This window comes from Labeo rohita, chromosome 7, assembly GCF_022985175.1.
Source record: "Labeo rohita strain BAU-BD-2019 chromosome 7, IGBB_LRoh.1.0, whole genome shotgun sequence".
Taxonomy (NCBI): domain Eukaryota; kingdom Metazoa; phylum Chordata; class Actinopteri; order Cypriniformes; family Cyprinidae; genus Labeo; species Labeo rohita.
In genome coordinates this window covers 19,393,564-19,418,665 of record NC_066875.1, presented here as the reverse complement: position 1 = coordinate 19,418,665, position 25,102 = coordinate 19,393,564, and the positions used below count along the sequence as shown (strand labels likewise).

General features: G+C 38.2%; 1 protein-coding gene across 1 annotated transcript in view; it reads right to left on the bottom strand.

The window, feature by feature from the left end:
* Nucleotides 1-24,125, bottom strand: part of sin3ab (SIN3 transcription regulator family member Ab) — a 31,225-nt gene extending 7,100 nt beyond the window's left edge. The window contains exons 1-18 of the mRNA XM_051114738.1: nucleotides 23,912-24,125; nucleotides 21,070-21,277; nucleotides 20,351-20,518; nucleotides 20,159-20,265; nucleotides 16,918-17,209; nucleotides 16,587-16,838; nucleotides 15,793-15,945; nucleotides 15,564-15,719; nucleotides 15,363-15,449; nucleotides 15,115-15,233; nucleotides 14,735-14,945; nucleotides 13,218-13,334; nucleotides 12,880-13,118; nucleotides 11,201-11,384; nucleotides 10,548-11,115; nucleotides 10,067-10,236; nucleotides 9,796-9,969; nucleotides 4,962-5,054 (exon numbers count right to left, since the gene is read on the bottom strand). Coding sequence (XP_050970695.1) covers nucleotides 4,962-5,054; nucleotides 9,796-9,969; nucleotides 10,067-10,236; nucleotides 10,548-11,115; nucleotides 11,201-11,384; nucleotides 12,880-13,118; nucleotides 13,218-13,334; nucleotides 14,735-14,945; nucleotides 15,115-15,233; nucleotides 15,363-15,449; nucleotides 15,564-15,719; nucleotides 15,793-15,945; nucleotides 16,587-16,838; nucleotides 16,918-17,209; nucleotides 20,159-20,265; nucleotides 20,351-20,518; nucleotides 21,070-21,246 — 3,267 coding nt within the window. The 5' untranslated portion in view covers nucleotides 21,247-21,277; nucleotides 23,912-24,125. The remainder of the gene's footprint in view (nucleotides 1-4,961; nucleotides 5,055-9,795; nucleotides 9,970-10,066; nucleotides 10,237-10,547; nucleotides 11,116-11,200; nucleotides 11,385-12,879; nucleotides 13,119-13,217; nucleotides 13,335-14,734; nucleotides 14,946-15,114; nucleotides 15,234-15,362; nucleotides 15,450-15,563; nucleotides 15,720-15,792; nucleotides 15,946-16,586; nucleotides 16,839-16,917; nucleotides 17,210-20,158; nucleotides 20,266-20,350; nucleotides 20,519-21,069; nucleotides 21,278-23,911) is intronic.
* Between the last annotated feature and the right edge of the window lie 977 nt (nucleotides 24,126-25,102).

Sequence of the window (25,102 nt, the reverse complement as noted above, 5' to 3'; positions counted from 1 at the left end):
TTAAAGTGCTGCTATTATGCCTTTTCAAATAAGACCTTTCATGCAGTGTGTCACGTAGCTGTATGTGAACATAAACTATCTGCAAAGTTGTGAAGTCGACAGTGCACGATACAAAAAAGTTATTGTCTATCAAAAAAAAAAAAAGTCTGCTCACAACTGCCTGAACGAGTCATCAGGAATTCGAATCTTATTCTGTTACGGCCATATGTCACAAAGTATCACATTTGCATAATGTCCGCCCACATTCTACATTGTAAACAACGCGTCCGCCCACATAGTAAAATGTCCATGTTGAGAATAAAAAAATTTGTTTTATATTCACTTCCAAAATATGAACTACAAAGACTGTATTTTCTAGCGTTCGTTTAAAATACGTAGTTGTGTATGTTATGTTGTGTAACAACCCTGCACATGTCTTGCTAACTGGCTAACTCATGCTTCTGTTGTTCTGTTGTTCAGCTGTGGGCTCACTGTAGTCTAAAAATCTGTGATTGATGCAGCTTGACTGTCTGTCATTAAGGATGGCGCACGAAGCGGCTTTCACAGCGAATGCGGAAAGCACTGCACTATGAAACCCATTTATTTCAACAGCTTGCACTGCGTGAGAACGGCTTGTTTCTGTGTCGACCAAAGCGCACGCGCAACAGAGCGCACCACTGGCGTGCAAGGCACGCTCAAAGTTCAAATGAGTTGAACTTTCGCCGCTTTTTCGTCTTTGGAACGACATGAGGATGAGTAATTAATGACAGATTTTTCATTTTAGGGTTAACTATCCCTTTACCAAAAATCACCAATTTAAATTATTATAGATTATTACATAATGTACATATAAATCAAATATTACACAGTGCTAGTTTGTCTGAGAGCACACTGCAAGATCAGGCACACACACACACACACACGTTTGTTTTTGTGAATTGTGGGGACTTTCCATAGACTTCTATAGATTTTATACTAACCAAACGATATTGTCTATCCCCTAACCCAACCCTAACCCTAAACCTAGCCCTCACAGAAAACATGTTTGCATCGTTACACTTTCAGATAAACATCATTTACTATTTTTAATCATTTTTTAACAGGCCGGTCCTCACAATGTAAAAAGTTTCAGGTTTTACTATCCTTCTGGGGACATTTGGTCCCCACAATGTAGCAAAAACAAGTACACACACACACACACATAATTGATTTTTCTGGTGGCTCAGGCTGCACCTCTGCCTTCCAGTGGTGCTACTGACTGATGGGCTTCAAAATATAGCAAAGTCCTGACAGAACTGTGGGAGCTGAAGCAGAAACGGATGTACTTTGACAACCTCTTTTTACAAGACCCACAACCAGTGTGCCTTATGTGGGTCATCTTCGACTTTCAGTCTGCTGAAGGCATCCATAATGGCAATGAGTCCAACACCACTGTTTGAGTTTGTGTAGAACTTCACAGCATCCAATCCATAAACGTCCACTGTCTGTCACCTTCCCCTACCATCTCTGTAAACTTTATAGAAGGATCAGTATTTCCCACATATCACTACATTCATCAAACAGCACCTTGTTCCTGACCCAGTGGATATTGCCACAGGGAGTGCTCCTTGGCAATATGTTCGGCTGTTTGGGACACACTTATCCAGCATCCCGACCAGTGCCACAAGCCCGAATCAATTTATTAAGGAAGTCCCTGAAGAGTGAGGGACTGCTGTAAGAGTTGACAACAAAAAGCTTGTAGTCAGTGTTCAACAATTTTTCATCCACAAGGGCTGTAACAAGAGTAATAACTCAAAATGGTCTGTGCTCAAAGAGATGTTCCCTCCAAAATCTCAAGCACAAACAGAGTCTGCCAGGACAAATGTTTTCAGTCACCTTTGTGAGTTTTATTTTTTCAGATGCTGGTTGAAGTGCAGCTCTCGACTATTCATTCATCAACAGCAATGGCTTAGAAGAGATCTCCTACAATAGTCTGTTAAGCACAACTGGCTCATAAATAACAGCAAATCTTGCCATGACACTTCGTTTCTTTCTGATATTTGGGCCATTTAGACATTAAGTGTGTTCCCAGCTGTTCTTACAGGTCAGAAACATGTGGTGGCCTTAATATCTAGTTCATGAACATTATGTCACCTCTCTTTTGAAGTGCAAGAAGAGCGAGCAATAAGGAAACGACACCCTTTTCTTCATTTCCCCTCAACACCTCATGTAGCAGCAGGTGGCACAGATGTAGCAGATGCTGTTGGATATGGCGATGCAGCAGAATGACAAAATCTGTTCCTCTGAAAGATGGATCTCAGCCTTCAAGAAATGTGTCAGCTGAAGGCCTATTGCACAGCACAGAAAGCCAATAACCAAATTTGCAGCTACAGCTATAACAAAGTTAGCATAACAGGGCTGTGCATTGCAGATGGGTTTTGATGTCATACAGAATGTGGTCCACGCCTCCACCACAAAAAAGTAGTATTAGCAGTGACATTATGATTTTAAAGCAGGTTTCAGTTTGTGAGCTTAAAAAAACTTATTATTATGAAATAGCTAATTCTGTTAAAATCAACTGAAGATCACTACTGTCTCACCACCAATATTCTCAGCCTTTTCATAAACAGATGTGTTCTTGCATTTCACTGCGCTATTTTTTGTAATTGTTGGTCTATGCGTACATGGACAACTTTTACTGTGATGAAACACTACGCCACCGTGAGCAAGTTCTTGGGCTGATTAAGCTGCAAAGTAAACCAAACTTTGCTAGTAGTCAAAAGATGTTGCCACAATACTTCGTCAGTGGTGGAGTTTGGGTTAAACGGCCATCACACTACACTTTTCATTCCATTGATTTCCATTCATATGTATGTAGGGCTGGATGATAAATCAATAACGATAATTATAGTGTGATATAAATTTTCTCAATAAACGATACCAAGAGTAACAAGAGTTTGATAAATGTTCAATATAATGTTTATGCTGCAAAGGCGGAACAAAAAGCGTTTGTCATTTGACACCAGCGTGGATACAAAACACCATCATTTATCATGGATTTACTGTAGTAGCACTAACTGCACCATGGTATTGTGTCGTGTGGGTATGTGTGTCAATTTTTTATATTATATTAAATATTATAGTATTGCATGTATTGAAGGAGGAATAATTTTTACTGATATTACTGAATTTGATAATGAACATATCTACATCTGCATTAGGGTTGTGCCGATAGACGTTAGTATCATGCGTTGACGATAGTCAGAGATATATCGCCTGTTGCCAATACCTTTGACGATAGCAAGACGATTATTATTATTATCTGTCAAAAACAGATTAGGTGCCTAACTTTAGTGATGCAGTGCTGAGAACCGCTTTTTGTGCACTTCAGAAACTTGGTGTGGATTGGCTGGTATAAACACAAAGGCACAAATCACGATGAGCGGGAGGGAGTGTTTAGGCGGGAAGCATGCAATCTAATTGCATGCAATCGCTTTCTTATGCACGCTGTTTTTCCGGTTTTACTTTCACTTTCAAAATCGATCCCGTTCAGAAAGGAGGGGAGAGGATGGAAAGGGGGTGCACAGTAAGTCGTTTTGGAGGCAATGGCCCCCTTCGCGTCACAGATGTGTGCAGTGTAAATATGGGGTAAGAAATGTATTCATCATCCAGTGATGTAACTATTGTATTTTCTTATGGTACTGGGAGTGTTTTTTAAAGTGCATAAACTCGTGCTACTATCAAGCTACTATCAAATGTGTGTTTTTAAGAGACAAAATAAAAAAAAGTTGTGAGGCAACGCAAACCTGTTTTTTGATTTGAAACAATATTACTCATTAAAACATGTAGAACTAAGAAATTATTTTTCTTATTATTATTTTTAAATTTATTTTGTTACCATTCAAAAACGTGAAGTGTTTGTTAGTTTCTGACCATAAAGAATAGTTTAAATCCACAATTAACTGTCTGGTTTTTACAACTTTCACATTGGAGGTTTTCACATTTCACATTGTTTCACAAAGTTCAAGTTTGGTGAACTCTGCCCTGCGAATTTATATTACATGAAGATGTGTGATCAATAAAAGATCAGTGTGAGCTCTTAGCTAAATTAAAACCATGCAAACTTTAAATCTGCAGGATCATAGTGTTGCAGTAAAGTGGTGATGATAACATTTTTTACATTTTGGATGCATTATACATTGAATTATGTTTTTAAAGTCCCCCTGTAGTCAAAACTTTTATTTCTTAAAACATCTTGAATGTAACTCTACCACCCTTGACTCATTTACTATACATTGATCTATAAATATGCAAATTCACTCCACTCAGTCACACCAGCCAGAGCCTCCCGATCCACTAACTGTAAACGCGATATAATGGCGATACATGGATAACGACAGATAAAACTATGTTTTTACTAGCGGACAACTACAGTGGATAATGTAGCATTTGTTAAAGTTACTAACTTGATGTTGTCTCTTCAAATTGCCTTGAAGACTGAAATGCAGCCCAGTTTGTGACTCCAATTCGTGCCCGCAAGCATATGCATGTGAACTGCAGACGCCAATGCGGGAGATATGGGTTTTGCTGTGGGTTATTATTCAAGTTAGCGGCTAACGGTTTTGCTCTTATTTTTTAATTTAGTGCTGGTAATCCTATTGGTATATTTTGCATACTAATGATAGGAATCTATTATTATCTATCCATCTAACAAACTGTGTTTCTTGGACAGCCTTTGGGAAACTACGGTTTTAAGGAAAACATTCCAGCAATGGAGCTGATTAAAGGATTGGTACATGATTTGTCTAAAAGCATATTGAAAACCACAGAGCAAAAAAAAACAAAAACAAACAAAAAAAAACTACAAGTGGACTTTAAGAAAGATGCTGCAGAGCGTGACATCATATTGCGACCATTGCTGTGTCCGTAGATATTTCATTAGTATTACTGCAGCTTAATAGGTTAACACTAAAAAAATCTTTAGCCGAGTCTCAGGCATGTACCTCAGTATCCACAGGTCCATCCGAGTTTTCCTCCTCTGTGTCCAACAGCTCCACTGCCAGCTGTACAGTCCCTTTAGACTTCTGGAAGAGTAACTGGAATGAAAAAAAAGTGCTGTTTAAATACACATTCTAATTGCAATTATTATTCATTCAGCTTCTATTATCTCACATAAACAGAGACTAAATGGAATCTGAACTTCTACAGTTTCATTTGTAAAAACGAATTAAGGAGTCATGCTATGTATACAATCTAGGATGCACAGTTTCCCTTATGCGTTCACAAGTTTTAACCTAAAATGTTGAGAAATAAAATAAACCTACAGGCACTATAGATATGCATCTATCTACACAGATGAAACTGTGGTTAAACAAAGTAGTTAAATAAAAAGGAGCAGGTGAAAAGTGGCAGCAGATAACAGTGTGACAATGAAAAATGTGGTCATTAAAACAAAAAGCCGTGATTTAGGCCGATTAAGCCACTCTGACCGATAGCTTGATGGATGGTCAATTGGTTTGCTTGAAAAACCAACAGCAAAGTCTTATCAGCGTTTCCTATACAACCATCTTTTACTGTGACATCAACTTTGTCACTGTGAACGCAACTGTAGTACAAAAAAAACTCACTATAAATCTCCCCTACACTACTGATACCATTTCAATCCTTTTTTCTTTTCTTAAAAGTGACAACATAAAACACATACACACAAGTATACTGAATCCAAGCTGCCAAAATAACTTGTTCTCTACTTCCAGGTTATTATTACACAACAGAGATGAATACATCAGACTGTTTGCACAGACAGATCAACGCCTACTCCTTTGTCATTGCCTGTTTGGCCCCACCCTCTCATTTACATGGATGGACAGAAGACACACAACAACAAGATCCTCTAAAAACATTACCTTCTAAAGGACCAACACTAGAATTAGCTTATTTTCAACTACGTAAAATGTCTCCATACAGAATATATACATACAAAATTATTTGTTTGCAATTTGATGCAAGCTTTGTAAACAGATTTTTTATTGAAAGAAATGGACCTGACAGGACTGGCACAACGTATACATAACCATGTTATACCACTTAAACAATTTTTTGTAAACTGATTTCCTTAAGGGACTGTGTAAAACTTCAAGGACGAAGTATGCTTCAGTTTTGACTCAAATGTTTAGTGTATGCGCTGTAAAAAACCCCACATAACCGCACAAGTCTTGCGGTGAAGCCAGAACGCTTCGATCATCCCCAGATGGCTGGTCCCCGTATAGGTCATAAACCCCACCCTCTCCATCTAATCTAATGACTCATGGGACAAACTAAATAATTACATTTCACTCCAAATAATTTTTTTCCCAAAGGTGTTTATCATTTTATGTAGTTTTTAAATCACGCTGATGTAGGTTTAAGTGTTTGTTTTTTTTTTAAATAAGTTTGGTTTTAGTTAGTTACGTGATGCTATTAAAACTGGAGTGTGACGTCATGATTGACAGCTGAGACTGACGGGTTTTCTAAGCAAACTGAAGCGCAAACTGACTTTTCGGGATCTTCAGGAAGAGGCTGAAGTTGTATTTACCTTATTTTAACACAAGCCTCTTGTATGGCAATCTGCAGACAAAAATTGGAGCAATCAGGCTAATAAGTGGTATTCTGCTTGCAATCGCCTCTGCTGGAGTGTGGGTGGGATACGTCTTCACTACAGTTTCGGGTCCCCAAATGCACTACTGCGCAGACTCTGGTCTCAAATTAGCGCAATATACATTGACGGCTTTACCTTTCTTCAGTGGAAGAAAGTGAAGGTGCGTCGTCCATTTTTTTTTTTTTTTTTTTTTTTTTTTTTTTTTTTTTTACACAGTCTATGGCACAACCACAAGGTTTAGAGTACAACCGAAGTGAAACCTCAGAGTATACTTACTAAATATTACAGTTTTGTGCATGCTAGAAAGTTGTTCACTGTCTGCGCTATTTATCTCTTAAAGGTGTAAGTGATAAATATGCCTTTTTAAACTATAAATGAGTAGGGGCTTTCACACCACATAGTTCTAGGAACTAGCCAGCAGGGTGGTTCCTAAACAACCAACTTCCCCTCGGGCCATTTTTAGCAGCAGGAACTCTGAAGCAGCTGACAGCGACGTCTTTATGCGCTACATTTACAAACGTCAACAACCAGTGAATGGAGGACACCGTGATCGGACCTGTTTTTGTTGTCGTGGGTTTCCTGATATAGGAGATGGAATGTATATACGCACAATTTACTCGACTGCAAGAGCAAAAAGATGGACTAATGCTGGGTACAATTATCTTGGTGGTTCTGAAGATTATTTAATTTTGTGGTGAGAGGTGTCTTAAGAGTGACTGAATCTGTTTGGAAGAACGCTGGAGGCGCCCCGATCATCAATCATAAATTAAAAAATATAGGTACACCACACACTATAGGAGCAAAACGGTTAAAGAATTTTTTGACCTCATGTTTGTGGTCTCTCACATTTTGAAGATCTTATAAGATTTTAAAAATCTTTTAGTGTGTACCCAGCATAAGAGACAAAATTTCCTATGAGAACTCGCAGCATTACAGGCATTACAGCATTATCAAGGCTGAGAAAAGAACAATGCTGCAGACAACAGGTCAGTTATCGCTGTTTTCCATGTTCATGGAGTAAACACATTTACATGGCATTTTAAAAAATACTGGGTAGCCGCGTTTTGTATGCGTTTGGGAAATGACATTCATGTACGTCACTGCCAGTTCCTATCAAACTGTTTTAGACGCTACTTTAAAGTAGGAGCCAATTTATTTACCCCAAATGGAGTTCCTAGAACTAAAATTTGTTCTAGTTCCTGCGGTGCCAAAAAGTGGGTACTTCCGCCGATAGTTCTAGAAACTATTAAGAGGTTCCTTCGTGTCTCTTAATGAAAGGCCCTAGTGTCTCTTAAAGCCCTCACACTAGGACTCATCAACACAGGCGTCTGTTGTTTTTGCCACTGTCTCTAGTGCCTTGTAGTATTCTCTAATTGTTGTTCTGTCTCCACAATTTCTTTTTAGACTTAAAACTGTGTTGCCAGTGTTTCCACCAGGGTTGCCAGATTTTTACAACAAAACCCACCCAATTGCTACTCAAAAGTAGGCCAAAGCTAGCCCAATCGCATTTAGGAGGGGGTTCTCCGGTAAAAAATCATGTTCCGGGGGGTTAAAATACAAGTTTTTTTTGGTGGGTAACCATTGGGTAAAATTGGCAGTACAGCAGCTAAATATGATGTTATCGGGGTTGCTACAATCCTCGGACATGAAAAACAACCCGCAGCACCAGGGTTAAAGTAGCCCGATTCTGCAGGAAAACCGGTTGCCACTTAGTGAAAAGAAAAACTCAAAAGACATGTATATTCTGTACACTCAGTTTGCACAGGAAAGAAAACCAAAAAATAAAAAATAAAAAAAATAGTTGCACGTGTACAGTACAGCATGTGTACAATACTATGCTGATGACGACATATACCCTGCACAATTAATCGAATTTCTAATTGTGCTTACAATTACAGATGCCACAATTATGCAATCGTTCAAAGGCACAATTACAAAAAAAAAAATCCACTTACATTATTCTGCTTTTTTAATATGTGTGGGTGTGTGAGAATGTGTGTGTATTTTTCCTTCAGGTAATCTTAATTTCTTTTCTTATTGTTTTCATTTTTAAATTTGTACTTTTTTAATATTTAAAGAAGGAACTATATATAACAATGGTATAAAGGTATTTAAAACATCATTCAATGTAAATTGTGATAATCGTTATTAATAAATCGCAATTACAATTTCAAGGGAATAATCGACAACTATGATTTTTGTTTGAAGACTAAAAAGCTACCAAAATAAATGTTGGTAACTGCAGTTTGACTAAAAGTAATGACTTAAAGTTGACAAAAACTAGACTAAAACTATGAAATACTCAAATGACTAAAATGTGACTACAACTAGTCTCAAGTGACTATTTTAGCCTCAAGATAAAGACTAAGACTAAATAAAAAAATGCCTGTCAAAATTAACACTGGCTGTTACTTTAATTGGAACTATTTTCATTGATCAAATAGAGTAAAATCAGGCAGCAGTGTTGTAGTCAGACAACAAAAGTCACTTAACATAACCTTCTTGTTTTTTTTAACTGTTGTATTAAATCAATATCACATTTGCAAACTCCTTTAAATTTTAAAAGCTGTTACTCTCCTTATCGCGATCTGTGGGCGCACAGAAACTATTCTAGAGAGTAAGTTTCTCTTTCACTTGAAATAAGCAAGACTCAAAAGCACGTGCAAATGATACATTCCGTCATCTGTAATCACGCTATTAGAGCGGAACCTGTGAGAATGAGTAGAATTTTTATTAATACCCGAGCCGAAATTCAAGTTCTGCTCTGTGTTCTCTGCTAATTACTGTGAATGATGCAAGCGGTGTCACTAGGTTGTCACTGAGAAGCTGTAGGTGTGGTTGAAATGATTTTTGATAGAACAACAACAATGTGCTACACATTTCTTTTCTCCTCATTTTTTCTAACTGACGGAAATCAGAATTTTAAGCCCTGTCACCTACTACTTCCAGTGAGATTTTTAAGTGTGCATTTGATGGAAACATTACTATCCCATGAGGGCACGGCAGAGGATTTATGAATGGCACTGAAGCGGTGCAACTGACACTGGTAGGCCATTTGACAGTAACAAAATTTCATTCATCCTACCACAGAACATTCTTTATTTTTAATGGTCGCAAAGTAAATTCAAATGTAATTACCTACTCAGTACGCAATTTCAAACAGCAAGTGTGCCTTGGTAAATTAAAAGAGATAGTCGTACCTTAAAACAGTTCTCGTCGGACATCAGCTGCTCGGCTTTCCGCTGGTAAGCTGACTCGGCACTTCCTCTAGATGCTTGGGTGGACAGGGACCCACCGGTGGCTTTGTTGGCACACTCGCTAAGGTAAAGATCAGTCACCTGTACACAGATCTCATCGCTTACTATATGCTGCAGCTGTGGGAAAGAGAAAAAAGAAAAGTTAAACTGTAAGATGAGATTGCAAAACACTGAAAATGCTCACTCCATCAAATAAAAAAAAAACTATCTCTACCTGTCTCACTATACTCTGGATGAGTTTGTCCATGGTGAAGGCAATGTAGGCATGGATGGTAAACATTTCCCTCAGCTGGTCCTCATATTGAGATGTCTCCATGTTGCCATCCAGAAGATTTCGCACCATCTCTAAGAAGGCAGAGTAGTAGTCTTCGACATCGATGTCCACTGCAAAAACAAACAGCATTTTTAATCCATCACCCTCCAACGACAGCATTACAAATAAACAAATTACAGCCTTAATCTATGAGTCGCTCAAGTTGTTTCCATGGCGACTGGGCCCTGATGGGTTGCTGGTAAATCGGAGAGAAATATCATTAGCGCCAACATGTGTTAAGACCTTTGAGGGCGACTGGTGATAAAAGATCCACCTGTCTTCGCAAATTTAGGAGGTCTCGCACTCAAGTTCTCAACTTTGGCGTGAACCGTGCTGACACAATGACTACCTGCTTAAAACCTGAGTGAAATGTGAAACGTACTGGGTTCTTTCAAACGCAGCTGGATGGCCGGGCTGTCGTTCTTCTCTCTTTTCAGTCCCAACACGTTTCTTTCCCACTCCCTCTCTCTGGCATCTTCCTCGATCTGTTTTTCCGCCTGCGCGTAGATCCGTAGCAGTCGGGAGCACAGGATCTGATGCAGCCGTAGGAAGATGTACCAGTTATTGTTGACATAGAAGAGGTTGTAGGCATCGTCACAGTTACTCAGCTTCTGCTGGGTAGCTGCTGTATGGCTGAAGAGGAGCTTAGACTTTGTTGACGTTGTCCCATTGTGCTTTTTAGTCCCGTCTTCATCCGGTTCAGTCTCCTCCTCTTCTTCCTCCTCCACATCAGAAAGCTCGCCACGCCGTGCGAACAGCATGTCGGGGATGAAATGGTATATGACCTGCTTGATTTTGTATTTGTCGTCTTTGTGGATGCCCGACTGCCTCTTGACATGGTGGATGATGAGCGCGGCAGCGTCTTCCAGGATCTGGCTGTCCTCGTACATGAGGGTCATGTGAGGGCCTGAGGGAGGGGCAGCGTTGTCTTCTGAAGCCTGCTCTTGTCGCTAAGTGGATGAAAAGGGCATTATTTAAAATGTAATTAATCGTTCATTTCTGGACAAAAAAAAGCACATTTTGAATGTTTCATACCTCGTCATAAAGAGTCTCGATTTCATTGAGCAGCATCTTGGAGCGAAACACCTTTGTATCGTTCTGTTTGAAGTTAATACCTTGGTGATCTAAAGACTTCAGGTAATACTTCTCATTCTGTTCCCTCCAGATCTTGTTGAAGCCACGCTGAGCCTCTCGCCACTCTTCTTCTTTATTTTTCAGCCTAAGAAGACAAACATAATGCATTCTGTGAGAAAAACCTGAAAAGAAAAGAACTGTGTAAGACAGAGCTCTTCCCCATCTGACAAAGTTATGTTTAGAAAGCACAATGATGCTATTGATTCAGGGTTCGTACAGATACTGTAAAATGAAATTTCAGGACTTTCAAAGACGTTCAAGCACTACTTTGATTTTTTTAAGTACTTCATTCAGAGACTTCATTTATCAAAGAATGTCTTATCTTTCAAATTCTAAAAAAAATATATAGATAAATAAAATTATACTAATAAAATGATACGTGAAGTTACAATCTAAATCAAATGACTCGCGAACCCGCTCCGAAATCCGGATCCAAGTCATTTGTTCATAAATCATTTGATTCGCTTTGAAACAGTGAATCATTTTACAACGCAATATAGACTGAGCATGTTTAGGCCACGCCCACATCGGGGGCGGGGCAATCCTAAACTCTCCATTGACTTTGTACTGTGGGAAGCTGCCTCCTTGTAATTTCTGACTTGTAACAAAAAACAGAACAATGTCTAAAAGCTGCTATTTAACAATGTATACAGTACACAAGCTAAAAAAAAATCCTAGAACTACGTTTTTATAAGCTGAAATAAGTGGAAAAAGGGTGTTTTTTGAAATTGTGTGAGTTTTGCGGGAAAAGATATGTGCTTATTGGGGAAAAAAAAAAAAAAAACCCACTGTTTCAATAACTCAAGCACTTTTCAAGTACCTTTTCAAGAATGTTGCCATTTTCAAAGGTTTTCCAGGCCTTAAATTTCAAAAAGTTAATTTCAAGTACATCAAGCACCTTGTACGAACCCTGTTGATTAGTAATAACATGGTAAATTACTTTGGTACTAGGGCTGCATAAGGTTTTGTTTGACAAACAGTGCAATTGTGGTATAAGCATTTAACATCTCATATTTCAGCTGAATAGATGATGATTAAATAACAAAAGCCATAAAATCACAGAAACCACACATTCCATGTTCAACAGTGTGTGAAAACATGTTTTGGCCAAATTTTACTGCGAATAAGATAAAGAAAAGTTACTCAATGAAGAATTCACATTTTGTTTTCTTTAAACGAGCCAAATTTTGATGTTCTTTAGTTGACCCACATGTGAAAAATAATCTGGTTCTCTGTGCATTTACATTAAAGTCTAGTGCAGTCTTTAGTTTGGTCAGAAACTAAAACATTTTTACAACTATCAGTTCTTCTTTCAAATAGAGTGAACCTGGAGACGTTTGTGGTTTAATAACTGCATTAAGCCAAATCACAATTTTCTGTGCAGCCCTACATGCTTTGGAATTTCCATAATCATATACTATGCTATTTAGATCGTACTTAAAAAAAAAAAAAAAAGTTTTAAAAACTAATCTGTCCTCTTTCAAAGAAAGAGCCTTTTCTCACCACAGTGCATGACATTTTTATAGTCTTATGAATTTGCTAGGCAGGAGTCACCTTCAGACAATAACATTTATGCTGACCTTTTAAGTACAATAGGTACAGAGACAGCGGGGTTCGTCTTAAGCCCATCTATGATGTCTGGAGCTTTATCACCATATATCCTCTGAATAGCTTTACGGTGGATGACCTCAGAAGAGCCTCCAATGGTATTGTCCAGCCGGAACTTGGCCTGTTCCTCAGCAGACATGCGTGAGAGCCTCTTTTGAACAGCCTCTAGAACACGGATAGTGGCGAGGTTTGTCTCCAGAACCACATCGAGCTACACAACACAAGACATGTTTGATTAAACACTGAACTGAATATCTTATAACACTGCTGACAATAAAGCTTTGGTATTTTGATATTGCTTCTTGCTTACCTCAAAGCGCTCATCTTCACATCTGTATATATGCTCTTCATACTGAGTCTTTTTGGAGCTGACGAAGGTTGAGTCTTCAGACCAGGATGGAAATGACACCCATGTATCATTCAACACCTGAAAATTACTCAACATTAGCATAGGGCTGTCATGAAATCAAATTATCACTACACTAACTTTTTTTGGTTGAGGATAGTGTGTCTAATTTTTGTCTGTAAACTCATGATTTTGTGTGTCAGTAGTAGCTACAAATTGCTTTAACACTGTATGTTCCTGTAACTAGTTATCAGCAGGGCAAAGCAAGCCTTCAATTCATCTTAAAATTTCCTGAGAATATTCTCACCCCAAGTTGTTCCTATCTTTCTTTCTTCAGTCGAAAAGATATTAAGGTTTTTGAGGAAAACATTCCAGGATTTTTCTCCATGGAGACTTCAATAGGAATCAGTGGGTTGAAAATAGGGAAAGGAAAGTGGCCAAGTATGGTGACCCATAATCCGAATTTGTGCTCTGCATTTCACCTATCCAACTGTACACACACAGCAGTGAGTAATGAACAAACACACAAACACCCCGTTAAGTGGGCAGCCATTTTTGCTGCGGAGCCCAGGGAGCAGTTGCGGGTCTGGAGAGCTCTGTGCATTCACTCTTCCCACCTACAATCCCTGCCAGAACCAAGACTCAAACCCGCAACCTTTGGGTTACAAGTCTGACTCTCTAACCATTGGGCCACAACTGCCCCAAGGTCCAAATTGCAGTTTCAATGCAGCTTCAAAGGGCTCTACACGATCCCAGCCGAGGAATTAGGGTCTTATCCATCTGTCATTTTCTAAAAAAAAATTAAAATATTAAATGTACATATTTTTTAACCACAAATGCTTGTTGTGCAGTAGCTCTGCGTCCACAACTTCAAACATTACGTAGTCACGTGGAAAGGCCATGCATGAAGATAAGACAACGACGTCAGACAATTTTGAAGTTTAAGGAGAAAATGAGATACATAGACGAAGAACTAACCACATGTGACATTTTTTTTTACTATATATTCTTTTTTTTTTATTATTATTATTATTATTATTAGTTTTAGAAAACGACAGATAATTTTGTGAGACAAGACCCTTATTCCTTGGCTGAGATTGTGTAGAGCCCTTTGAAGCTGCATTGAAATTGCAATTTGGACCGTCAACCATTGATTCCCACTGAAGTCCACTTTATAGAGAAGAACCCTGGAATGTTTTTCTTCAAAAACCTGAATTTCTTTTCGACTGCAGAAAGAAAGACATGAACATCCTGAATGACATAGAGGTGTGTAAATTATTAGGAAATCTTAATTCAGGAGTAAACTAATTCTTTAATAAAACCATATGGATCAAAAAAAGAGAAAGAAAACGCATTTTAAACTGTGTGTACCAACATCACACCACAATCAAAAGTGTCGCTATAGGGTGTGTACAGCACCATCAGAGCACCAACCAACAGCTTTCAGATGAGTGTTAATATGTGCAAAGAAATAAATTTACCTCTTTGCACAGCGGAGTCCTGCCTGTGCATCGAGGCTGCTGGAAGCTCTTGGGCAGGGCTCTGTAACTGGAGCCCAATCTTTTGCAGGAGGCATAATCAATTTCCATTGCAATGCCTTCAGTGGCTCGCTCTTTGGGAAAGCTCTCAATATGGGCACACTCTCTGTAGCCCAGGAAGTTTTTGAACCACGTAAAAAGCTCAGGGAATTTCCTGATAACCAGAAAAAGCAATAGCAAAAATGTCAGAACTGATGTTACTAATAGTTTTATTGATATCTGATTTAAAATGAATTACATTAAATAATGGCTACATAAGTCTTTAAATCAGAATGAAAGTATCTCTCTGATGTCAATGTGACACTAAATTAAATTCCACTCACCCCAAAAATGGCAAGACCAGCTGCACAAGTTCAGCCCGTGAGATGACTTCTTGATTGAAGATGACCAAACAGCGTAAGAAATTGTCATAAGCTTCTGAACTCCGCAGCGCTTTCCGCACCTGAGAAGAGAATACAGTGTATAAGCCACATAACTCACTATGAGCCTTTTAATATTTACTGTACCAACTTAAAGCAGTTATTTTTATATTGCATTGTAATCACTGGAAGACTACATTAAAAATAATCACCTTTTCAAAAAAGAGAGATTCAGCACCAATTCCAAGTTTGCTGGCTTCAGCCATTGAATGGTCTTTTCCCATAAATTTTTGCTTTTTCTGTTAAAGTGTAAAGAGAAAAAAAATAAAGAGGATGAATAATACTGATAATGCAATGACAGCCATAAAAACAGCCATAAAGTAGTTATGATTTAAAGGTTTACTCAAAATCACCTTAACAGGGGGAGTAGTGGGCGGCCCTGGGTGTCTGCGGATTTGACAGCCATTCTGGTTAAACCTCTGCTTGTTGTTCAGCTGCGGTCTTTTTACGGTCACACCATGATCAATACGCACAGATTCAGCCTTCTCAGCTGTAGTCTTACTCAATAACTGAGGAGAAGAAAACAAAGCAAAGTGAGATATTATTCTTACCATACAGCTCAACAGACCGATCAAAACTTACCACTGAATTGTTAGCATCTGGCAGGAACTGTCCGAATTCTGAAAGAAGGTCCTCTTGGTTCTTGAAGAGCTGGGCCACCTGAGCATACACCTGCTGCTCTGTGAGAGTGGGTGTGTAGTTTCCCCCTGCCTCCTTAGCATTACGCTGCTCCTTCTATACAACAAAGCACAAGTTTACAGTAAGCATGCAACAAAGGGCTGTAAACATACACTTCTGTTTAAAAGTTCAAAGTCTGTAAGATTTGACTGTTTTTGAAGTCTTTTATGCTCACTACGTTTGCATTTATTTGATCAAAAATACAGTAAAAATAGTAATATTGTGAAATGTTATTGTTTAAAAAATAACTTAATTTTAACACATTTAAAATGTAATTAATTCCTGTGATGGTAAAGCTGAATTTTCAGCAGCCGTTACTCCAGCATCATATAATCATTCAGAAATCGTTCTAATCTGCTGATTTGCTGCTCAAGAAACACATTTACTTTATAAATAACAGCTGTGCTGCTTAATATTTTTGTGGAGACTGTGACGCATTTTTCTTTTCACAATTGATGAATATAAAGCTCAAAAACCAGCATTTATTTAAAACATAAATCTTCTGTAACATTATGCATGCCTTTACTATCACGTTTGATCAATTTAATGAATCCTTGCTGAATAGAAGTATTAGTCTTACCGACCCAAACTTTTGATAGCGTACTTATAAAAAGGTTGAATAAAAAGGTTGGTTGTACTACACAGCCATACAGAACATTCTGACATACAGATATTGTCCTCAGCACCTCCGCTCTCACCTGGTATGTGTGCAGAATTTCCAAGAAGGATTTGTAGACCTCTGGCTGGCCCTGAAAGCGGTTCTTTATTTTGTTCACGTAGTTGATAGCGTGGTTGAACTCTACAGGCTGGTTGTTCTGCAGCGGGGTTGAACCGGCAGTGCTGCTGCTGATGGGAGTGTGGGACTGGACCGAGGGCGAGCGCGGAGAAGCGTACGAAGGAATGGACGGATTAGGCTGGCTGGTTGGGGTAAGTGCAGGAGACTGCATTGGCTGTGGAACATAAAATTAATTTAGACAAAATGTTCAGTATGTTCAAACACATACAGAAGGTGAAACAACTTAGTTTTACCTTGCTGATCTTGGCAGGGGTTGGCTGACTAGGGACGACCAAGGCTGCAGTGCTGGTGGGAGCTGCTGTTTGGGTCTGGTGCTGCGCTGGCTGTGTTATGGGAAGGTTCTGAACAGAGATGCCATGCGGGGTAATGTGGTGGATCTGCCCAGGAGTGGTCACATTAACCAGATCATTGGTCTGAACCTCAATCTTGTAGCCAGGAGGCAGGAAGGTGTTGAAGCCCATGATTAGGTCTGGATGGCCCTTGAAGAGCTGGGAGACTCTGCTGATCACACCCGGTGTATCAATGCTGACAACACAAGGACAGTACATTTATGGTATTTGATTTGCAATGTCCTTGAGTCCAAAAACACATGACCATAACAGCGCTTGCAAAAAGAACACATATATACATACATATACATATACATATACATATATATATATATATATATATATATATATATATATATATATATGGATATTCCTTTCTTCTAAATCCCTAACACTAAGTATCAAACATTTACAACTAAAAACACTCAATTTAAAATGTTCGGAATCTCAATATAATTTAATAATAACATGATAAATACATTTAATTCTGAATACTTTATAAACATAATATTGAAAATAATAAAATCTCCCATTTGCTTACAAAGACCTTCATTTATCCTCGGAACAGATATTTTTTTATTAAATCCGAGAGCTTTCTGAACCTCCATAGACAGCAACGCAACTGACATGTTCAAGGCAAAAAGCCCATGTGACATCAGTGGTTCAAATGTCATGTTGTGAAGCTACAAGGAAACTTTTAGATGCATACATGTGATGCTGCTGAGGCAGAAGCCGCAGTTCTGACGTAGAACCCGGAAGCGCTGCGCCTTGTTTACAAGCAGAGGAATGCACTCACGTGTGTTACTCTTGTAACTGTAAGAAACTGTTGAATGTAGTCAGTTTTTGTTTTCTTTGCACACAAAAAGTATTCTCTTTGCCTTGTAAAAGAACAGTTGAACCACTGATGTCACATTAACTATTTTAGCAATGTCCTTACTACCTTTTTGGGCCTTGAAAGTGGTATAACCATTGCTGTCTACGCAGTCAGAATCAGAAAGCTCTTGGATTTCATCAAAAAATATCTGTTCAGAAGATGAATGAAGGTCTTAGGGGTTTGGGACCACCTGAAGGTGAGTAATTAAAGACAGAATTTTCATTTTTAGGTGAACTATCGCTTTGAAGTCGGCATGAAATTAAAATTCACCCTATTTACATCTATTTTTCTAAATGCTTGTTATAGATTTTAATGTGAAAAATTAATTTGTGCATGTTTCATTTTTTTTTAACTTGCATTTACCTGCATCCACTTTTGAAAGCCATGCCCACATTTTAAAACTCAATCAACAACCAATGCACAAGACCAAGTCACTGCCTCCATTGAATTGTAACTATTTAACAATATATGCACCTTTAAGGTCACATTTACCGCAGTTTAGTAAAATTTTGTGGCCAGCAACTTTAATAGGAATCCATGCAACCTGGAGTTTCGTGTGAGGGTGAAAAAGCCCCTTGCTGATTTTGTTCATGTTCAATTTGGTCACACAAATTCACTGCACTGACCAACAGAAAGCTGTCTGAAAGTGACTTCTGTGTCAGCAGGGCTTCATACTTTGCTACTCTATTGACAAAGTTCTTGTTTTGTCTGCAGAATTTTGCCAATGTGACCTGTCACAATAATTAGTATATATACTTACTGTGGTCACATCCATATATGTGACCCTGGACCATAAGGGTCAGTTTTTTAAAATTCAGATTTATACATCCTAGGGTAAGCTGAATAAATAAGCCTTCCATTGATGTACGGTTTGTCACGATAGGACAATATTTGGACAAAATCTGGAATCTGAGAGTGTAAAAAAAAAAATCTAAATACTGAGAAAGTCACCTTTAAAGTAGTCCAAATTAAGTTCTCACCAGTGCATATTACTAATTAAAAATTGTGTTTCGATAATATTAACGGCAGGAAATTTCCAAAATATTTTCATGGAACATGATCTTTACTTAATATCCTAATGATTTTTTGCATTAAAAAAACAATGTATTTTTGACTATTGCTACAAATATACCTGTGCTACTTAAGACTGGTTTTCGGGTATAGGGTCATATATTATGTGGTAAGTTTTGGTGATGTGATACATTTCCCATTGTTTTTACATGCATGTTTGTTTACATTAAAAAAAAAAAAAAACAGTTTCACCAAAATGTAAATGTAACTGATGTTGCATCTGTCCTTCGGGTCAAGTCATATTAATGAATACAACAAAGTTTGCCATCAGTCAGAAAATGAAAGCAATATTTGTTGTTGTTGTTGTTGTTGTTGTTGTATCCTTTTTAAAGTTTAAGGGGACTTCCCATGACTGGCGTCAGTGCTGTTTAATGCATTGTATCAACACCATTGATTTCTATGACGTAAACTTCATCATTACGCGGGTCATCCACTGACTGAATGGTTTAATGAAGACTCACTCATAAGACTCACTGGTTTAACAATGTAACTGCACTGACTAGTACAGATAGCTACTGCTAAAATATTATCGTTATAGTCAGTGGCATAAAATGGTCTTAAAATGGCAATAATATTGTTTATCCTGTTTATTCATGGGGCAATATATTGCCCAATAAAAAGGTAGACAGGCCTAAATGCAACTGTGATCTTATCACTCCAAAAACTGTTATGCTTTGTTGGTTCTCATACTTAAGACAAATAGCGAGTGTGATAAACAGCTCTAATTTAACATTTACTTACTCCAAAGCCTGACACCTAAGCTTAAAATAGTATATTTTGCTGCCTTGCAAAGCACGTTTGGAAACGCAGAACATTTGGAAGCACGAAAAGTTTAATTTAGTAATTAAACAATGAATTTTAAAAGAAAATAAATATAATACTGCACACAGGTATGATCACAGTTTGTACAAAATAAATCAAGAATTACTCTCTTCAATGCTCGGCCTATTGGCGCAAACAATTCCTTTCCTCTATTACTGACAAAGAAAGAGGGGTCAGAGCACAAAAGCAGCCACAAGGAAGTACAAAGGCAGGTTAAGTGTCTCTCTCAGCTACCTTGGCCGAGGATAAAGTCCCCAGGGCGCTCACCAAAACTAAATCAAGCCATTCGTGGTGTGAAGCTAGACTGAACTAGAAGGGACAGAAACATAATAAGCCCCAAGAACACAAAAATCTAACAAAAACAAAACTCAAACTGACCTTTGAGACTTGAACTCCTTCATGATATCCAGGAAGTCATTGTAGACCTGCGGCTGATTGCCAAACTGAAGCTTAACTTGATCCAAATAGGAAAGAGCATCTTCAACCTGAAATTAAACACATCTCAGCGCTCGAGCAATCCGTCTAAACTTGAGCAAATAATTCCCACGCTCTTCTAGACAGATCTCTTACCTTGAGTCTTTGAAATTGTTGTTGACCCAGTGTTGGGGCAGGGGCTGGGGTAGCATGAGAGTGGCCCTGGCCCACAGGCTGGACAGCTGGCCCATGGTGATGAGGCCCACTGTGCACAGCTGAACTGCTGGTATGTCCATGTCCCCCAGAACTCTGGGCCATTGACAACTGTTAGAGCAGAAGGAGAAATAGTCAATTATCAGTGCGACTTACATTAAGCGAAATGCCATTTCCCTTTAACACTATGTGATGAATTCTCCTTACAGTTTTAATACATCCAAAAACATGCTTTAAATAAATGAAACGCACATAGTGTGCTTAATTAATCAGAGATTGTCAGCTTTTGGGTCAAAGGAATACTTTCTGAATAAATACATACTCATAGCAAGGTTCCTGCAGGTTTTAACCAATGACTGAATTTTACAGTCATTCATAATCACTGGATATGTTTTGTTTGCTTTAATTTGCTTATAGAAGTCAAAAACAGCAATTTCTAGCCAATTAAATTGCAAGTCCAAAAATGGATGCGTCTCTCTCTCTCTCTCTCTCTCTCTCTCTCTCTATAATACATGTTACATAAAGTGACTATCATTAAACAAAGTTAATACTCTATAACTCATTTTCAGGTTACATTTATGTTTATTTATTTTATTTAATACATAAAAATAAACAGACACATATACCGAAATGATGCAAATCTGTTGATGACTTTTTGGTACCTGATAGGTCTGTGAGACAGAGTACTGCATGCTGGATGATGGCTGCATGTTGTCTGGTGCAGTCTCGTAAAGGGAGGAGGCAGAGTTGAGGACGCGGTGCTGTAAGATGTCCACACCCCCGGGGAGCCGCCGCTGAGAGCCGATCACTGTGTCCTGATCCTCCAAGCGCCGCTTCATTATGTACTCATGCTCCTCACTGCGGCGGAATCTACAAACAAACAACAAATACTCATTAAAAAAAAAAAGTTACCGCTAAATATATATACACTGTCAGTCAAAAATTTGGACACACTTGACTGAATTCTTGTTAATATGATCTCAAACAGATAGTTCGCTCAAACGTGAACACGTTTGGAACAACATGAGATTAGTTTTGTAGACAACTTCACTGCCACTCAAAAGTTTTTGAACAGTAAGATTTTTTTTTTTTTTTTTTTTCTTAAAGAAATCTCTTAGGTCACTAAGCCTGCATTTATTGCATCCAAAGTAGAGCAAAAACGGTATAATTTTAAAATATTTGTACTATTTAAAATAATTGTTTTCTATGTGAATATATTTTAAAATATAATTTATTCCTGTGAACAAAGCTACTTTTTTTAGCATCATTACTCCAGTCTTCAGTGTGACATGATCCCTCAGAAATCATTCTAAAATGCTGATCTGCTGTTCAAGAAACATTTTTATTATTATCAAAATTCACAGAAGTTGAGTATATTTTTTTCAGAGGGGGAGGGGGTATAGAAATTAATACTTTTATTTAGCAACAATGTTTTAAATTTATCAAAAGTGATAATAAAAGATATTTATAATGTTACAAAAAATGTATATTTCAAATGCTGTTATTATGTTTTCAACATAATAATACATACATTTTTTTTTTTAGCAACAAATCAAAGTATTAGAAAGATTTCTGAAGGATCATTTGACTGGAGTAATGATGCTAAAAATTCTGCTTTGAAATCACAGAAACAAACAACATTTTAAAATACATCCAGAAAACATTTTTTTCAAAATGTTACTCTTTTTGCTGTACTTTGGATCAAATAAATGCAAGCTTGGTGAAAAATAAAAAAAAAAAAAAAAATAAACATTAAAAATCTTACTGTTCAGAAACTTTTGACTGGAGGTGTACATGTAGTTGTTACACATACAAATAGAAAAAAAACTAACAGAAATTGTTTTAATGCCTGAAATGGACTGGAGAGTGAAAGCAAACAAAGTGTCAGGTAGTACTTCATTTAGTTGCTTAAGAAACGCCTAGTGTTACTATGCAGCCGCTAAAAACATAAACAGTTTTAATTTCAACATTTTGTCAGTAGCCAATTTTCAAACTTCCATGCGCGCTATTTCATAGTTCTGATGACTTCACTAATATTCCAAAATGTGGCAACAGTGAATAGATAAATAATGGTCAAACTTTTTTTTATAGATGAATAAGGCTTATTCATTCCTTATTACTACAGGCGTGCCCAAAGTGTTTTCGCAATTTGTTCTCTACAAAACCGTTTATAACAGGTTTGTCTAAAGAAATTTAGTACCAGTTATTCATGCATAAAAACGCGAAAGCGTTTAAATCCCACATTGTCTTGAAAAACGCAACGTGTCAGCAACCTGCTGAGAGGAGCTCCACTTTATGGCTTGGTGTAACGTAAAGTTACTGACACCTGTCAGATGTACTCGACTGCCAAATAATGACGCTCACTCGATGTCTAATCGACTTCGTTATTAACGGTCCATATTTAGCGTAGATCGGCTAACAGATAGCACGATGTTATGATCCTTGCCATTGCTCACATGAGACTGCGACAAAACTTTAAACAATGTAACAGTTTTCTATAAACTTGTGTAGGCGGAGTGTGGTGTGTAGACACAGTTACACTGTGGGGGAAACATGCTAGGGCATGTGCGCCGTCTCACTTTTATTTCAATGGCTAAAGTCTGTTTTATCCAGCTGGACAGTTTCTCGTCGTCTGAATGTGCGTACGTGCGCGCGCGCGTGTGTGTGTGTGTGTGTCAGGCCCGAGACTATGTGACCCACACACCGAAATGCACCGTAAAACTTGATCGGATCCGAGTACTGTGTGTTTTAATAAGTACGTATGCATGTTAACAGTTGTTCTGGTTATCAAAACGCGTTTGATCAAACCAACAAAGCTTCCTGAACCTCTATGTGGCGTCAAAAGAGGCGGCGAGCAGTAACCGCCTCTGTCCGATGCAGAGTTCAGACCAACACAAACTGATCACACCAAAATAAAAACACGATCCGATCACTACCGGTTCCCTAATCGATCAAAAACGGCAAATAACATCTTATAAACCACCAAACACCGAGAAAATGCGATAATGCATTTTGGATAGCAGTCGATGTTGCCAACTGTTTCTAGCTACAAATCAGGAAGTCCTTCTGAATGGTTTCTACCGGTAAACACACAACTGCTCAGTGATCAAAACAGCACTGTTATACGGTAGTTCAGAAGACATCAATAAGCCAGTACTGATCGCTGACAGGTCAAAGGCAGAGTATGATAGACCTTCAGGATGAGCAGCTGATCAACCCAGCAGAGCTTAAAAACCTTATGTAGCCATTCAGGCTAAGTGCGGCTAGCTAGCGCCTCGACAAATACTCTTATATAATCACTGGTGTTACATGCATCACTTCAAAAGAGCACGATTTAATGCCGCTATCTTTGAACTTGACGCCACCCTGTTGATTTAGTGGCCATTTGGTGAGGATAGCGGTTTAAGTGTCATTAACTACGAGAGTTAGCTACTTTTAGCCTGAATGAAGCACTGCGACGACGACAGCTAGCGAGCGTCCGCTAGCACGCAAGAGCCAACTCACCCCGCAACAGACACTCCGGATCACTTCTTTCAGCTCCGCCGAGAAATCAAAACCTGTAAAGCCTGGTAACCGCGCTCTCAAACGTTGAATCGTGTAAGGTTCGGATTTGAACGGTAAATTAAAATACACGTAAGCACCATTCAGTCAAGGCGCCAGACCTCAAATTGCATGCTAGTTGCTAATTGGCTAACATGGGAAAACAACCTCAGCAGGAGGATCCTCTCTTTCGGGGGCGTGGCCTTGGTGGAGGCGGTACTAACAAACTCCAACCGAGAACAATGATTGGTGGAGCGCTGGTGAAATTCGAATATATCAGATTTCTGCTGGATTTACCCGCCCGCCTCCTCTGACAAAAGGAATAGTAGTGGGGATTTCGATTCATCTCAGTGACTCGACTCTTTTGAATCTGTTGACTAAAGATTCATACAGATCTGTTCGCTGTTGCATTCAGTAATTTCTTTTGCAGGTTACATCGGTTATGGGTTCTTGCAATTGCATTCTTCCCTAATATTTATTATGCAAGTAATACGTTCAGTGATATGAAAAACTTCATTAAGGGCCAGAAGTCAAATACCCCATCTGTTAAATAGCTCTTCCCCTGAAAAGCTTCTTTTGTCTACGAACATTTCCTTTTTATTTGCAGACACTCAGCAAAAAAAAAAAAAAAGAATTTTAAAGTACAGGAATTCAGCCAGAAGAAGTCACTGAATCATTCACTTAGGAAATGCCTTGACTTTCAGTCATTTTGACAATGGTCCAGTGGTGGGAAAAGTTACTTTTAAAAGTAATGCAATATAATATTACGTTACTCCCTAAAAAAGTAACTAATTACGTTAGTTACTTTTTTGGAAAGTAATGTGTAACGTAACTTTTATGTTACTTTTTAAATCTGGGTAGGGCTTGCTTGTTTGTTTTTAATATAAAAAGTGATATTTTTGGCAAATGTAAAAGCCCTTTCACACCAGCAGCACTGGTTAATAAAATGGGATTAAATACATAAAGGGCATTTGTATTATTTAACATATTTTATTGCAGGTTTGCGACATATTCTGAGTTGCATTTCACTGTTTTTATTCATTTTGAGAAATACTGAAGCTGGGTTTTTGTGTATGAATGTTCAGTGTTTACATTTATTCTAAATCTAAAGTAACATCTCACTCCCAATTTCTGTTAACATGGGAACAGGAGGGC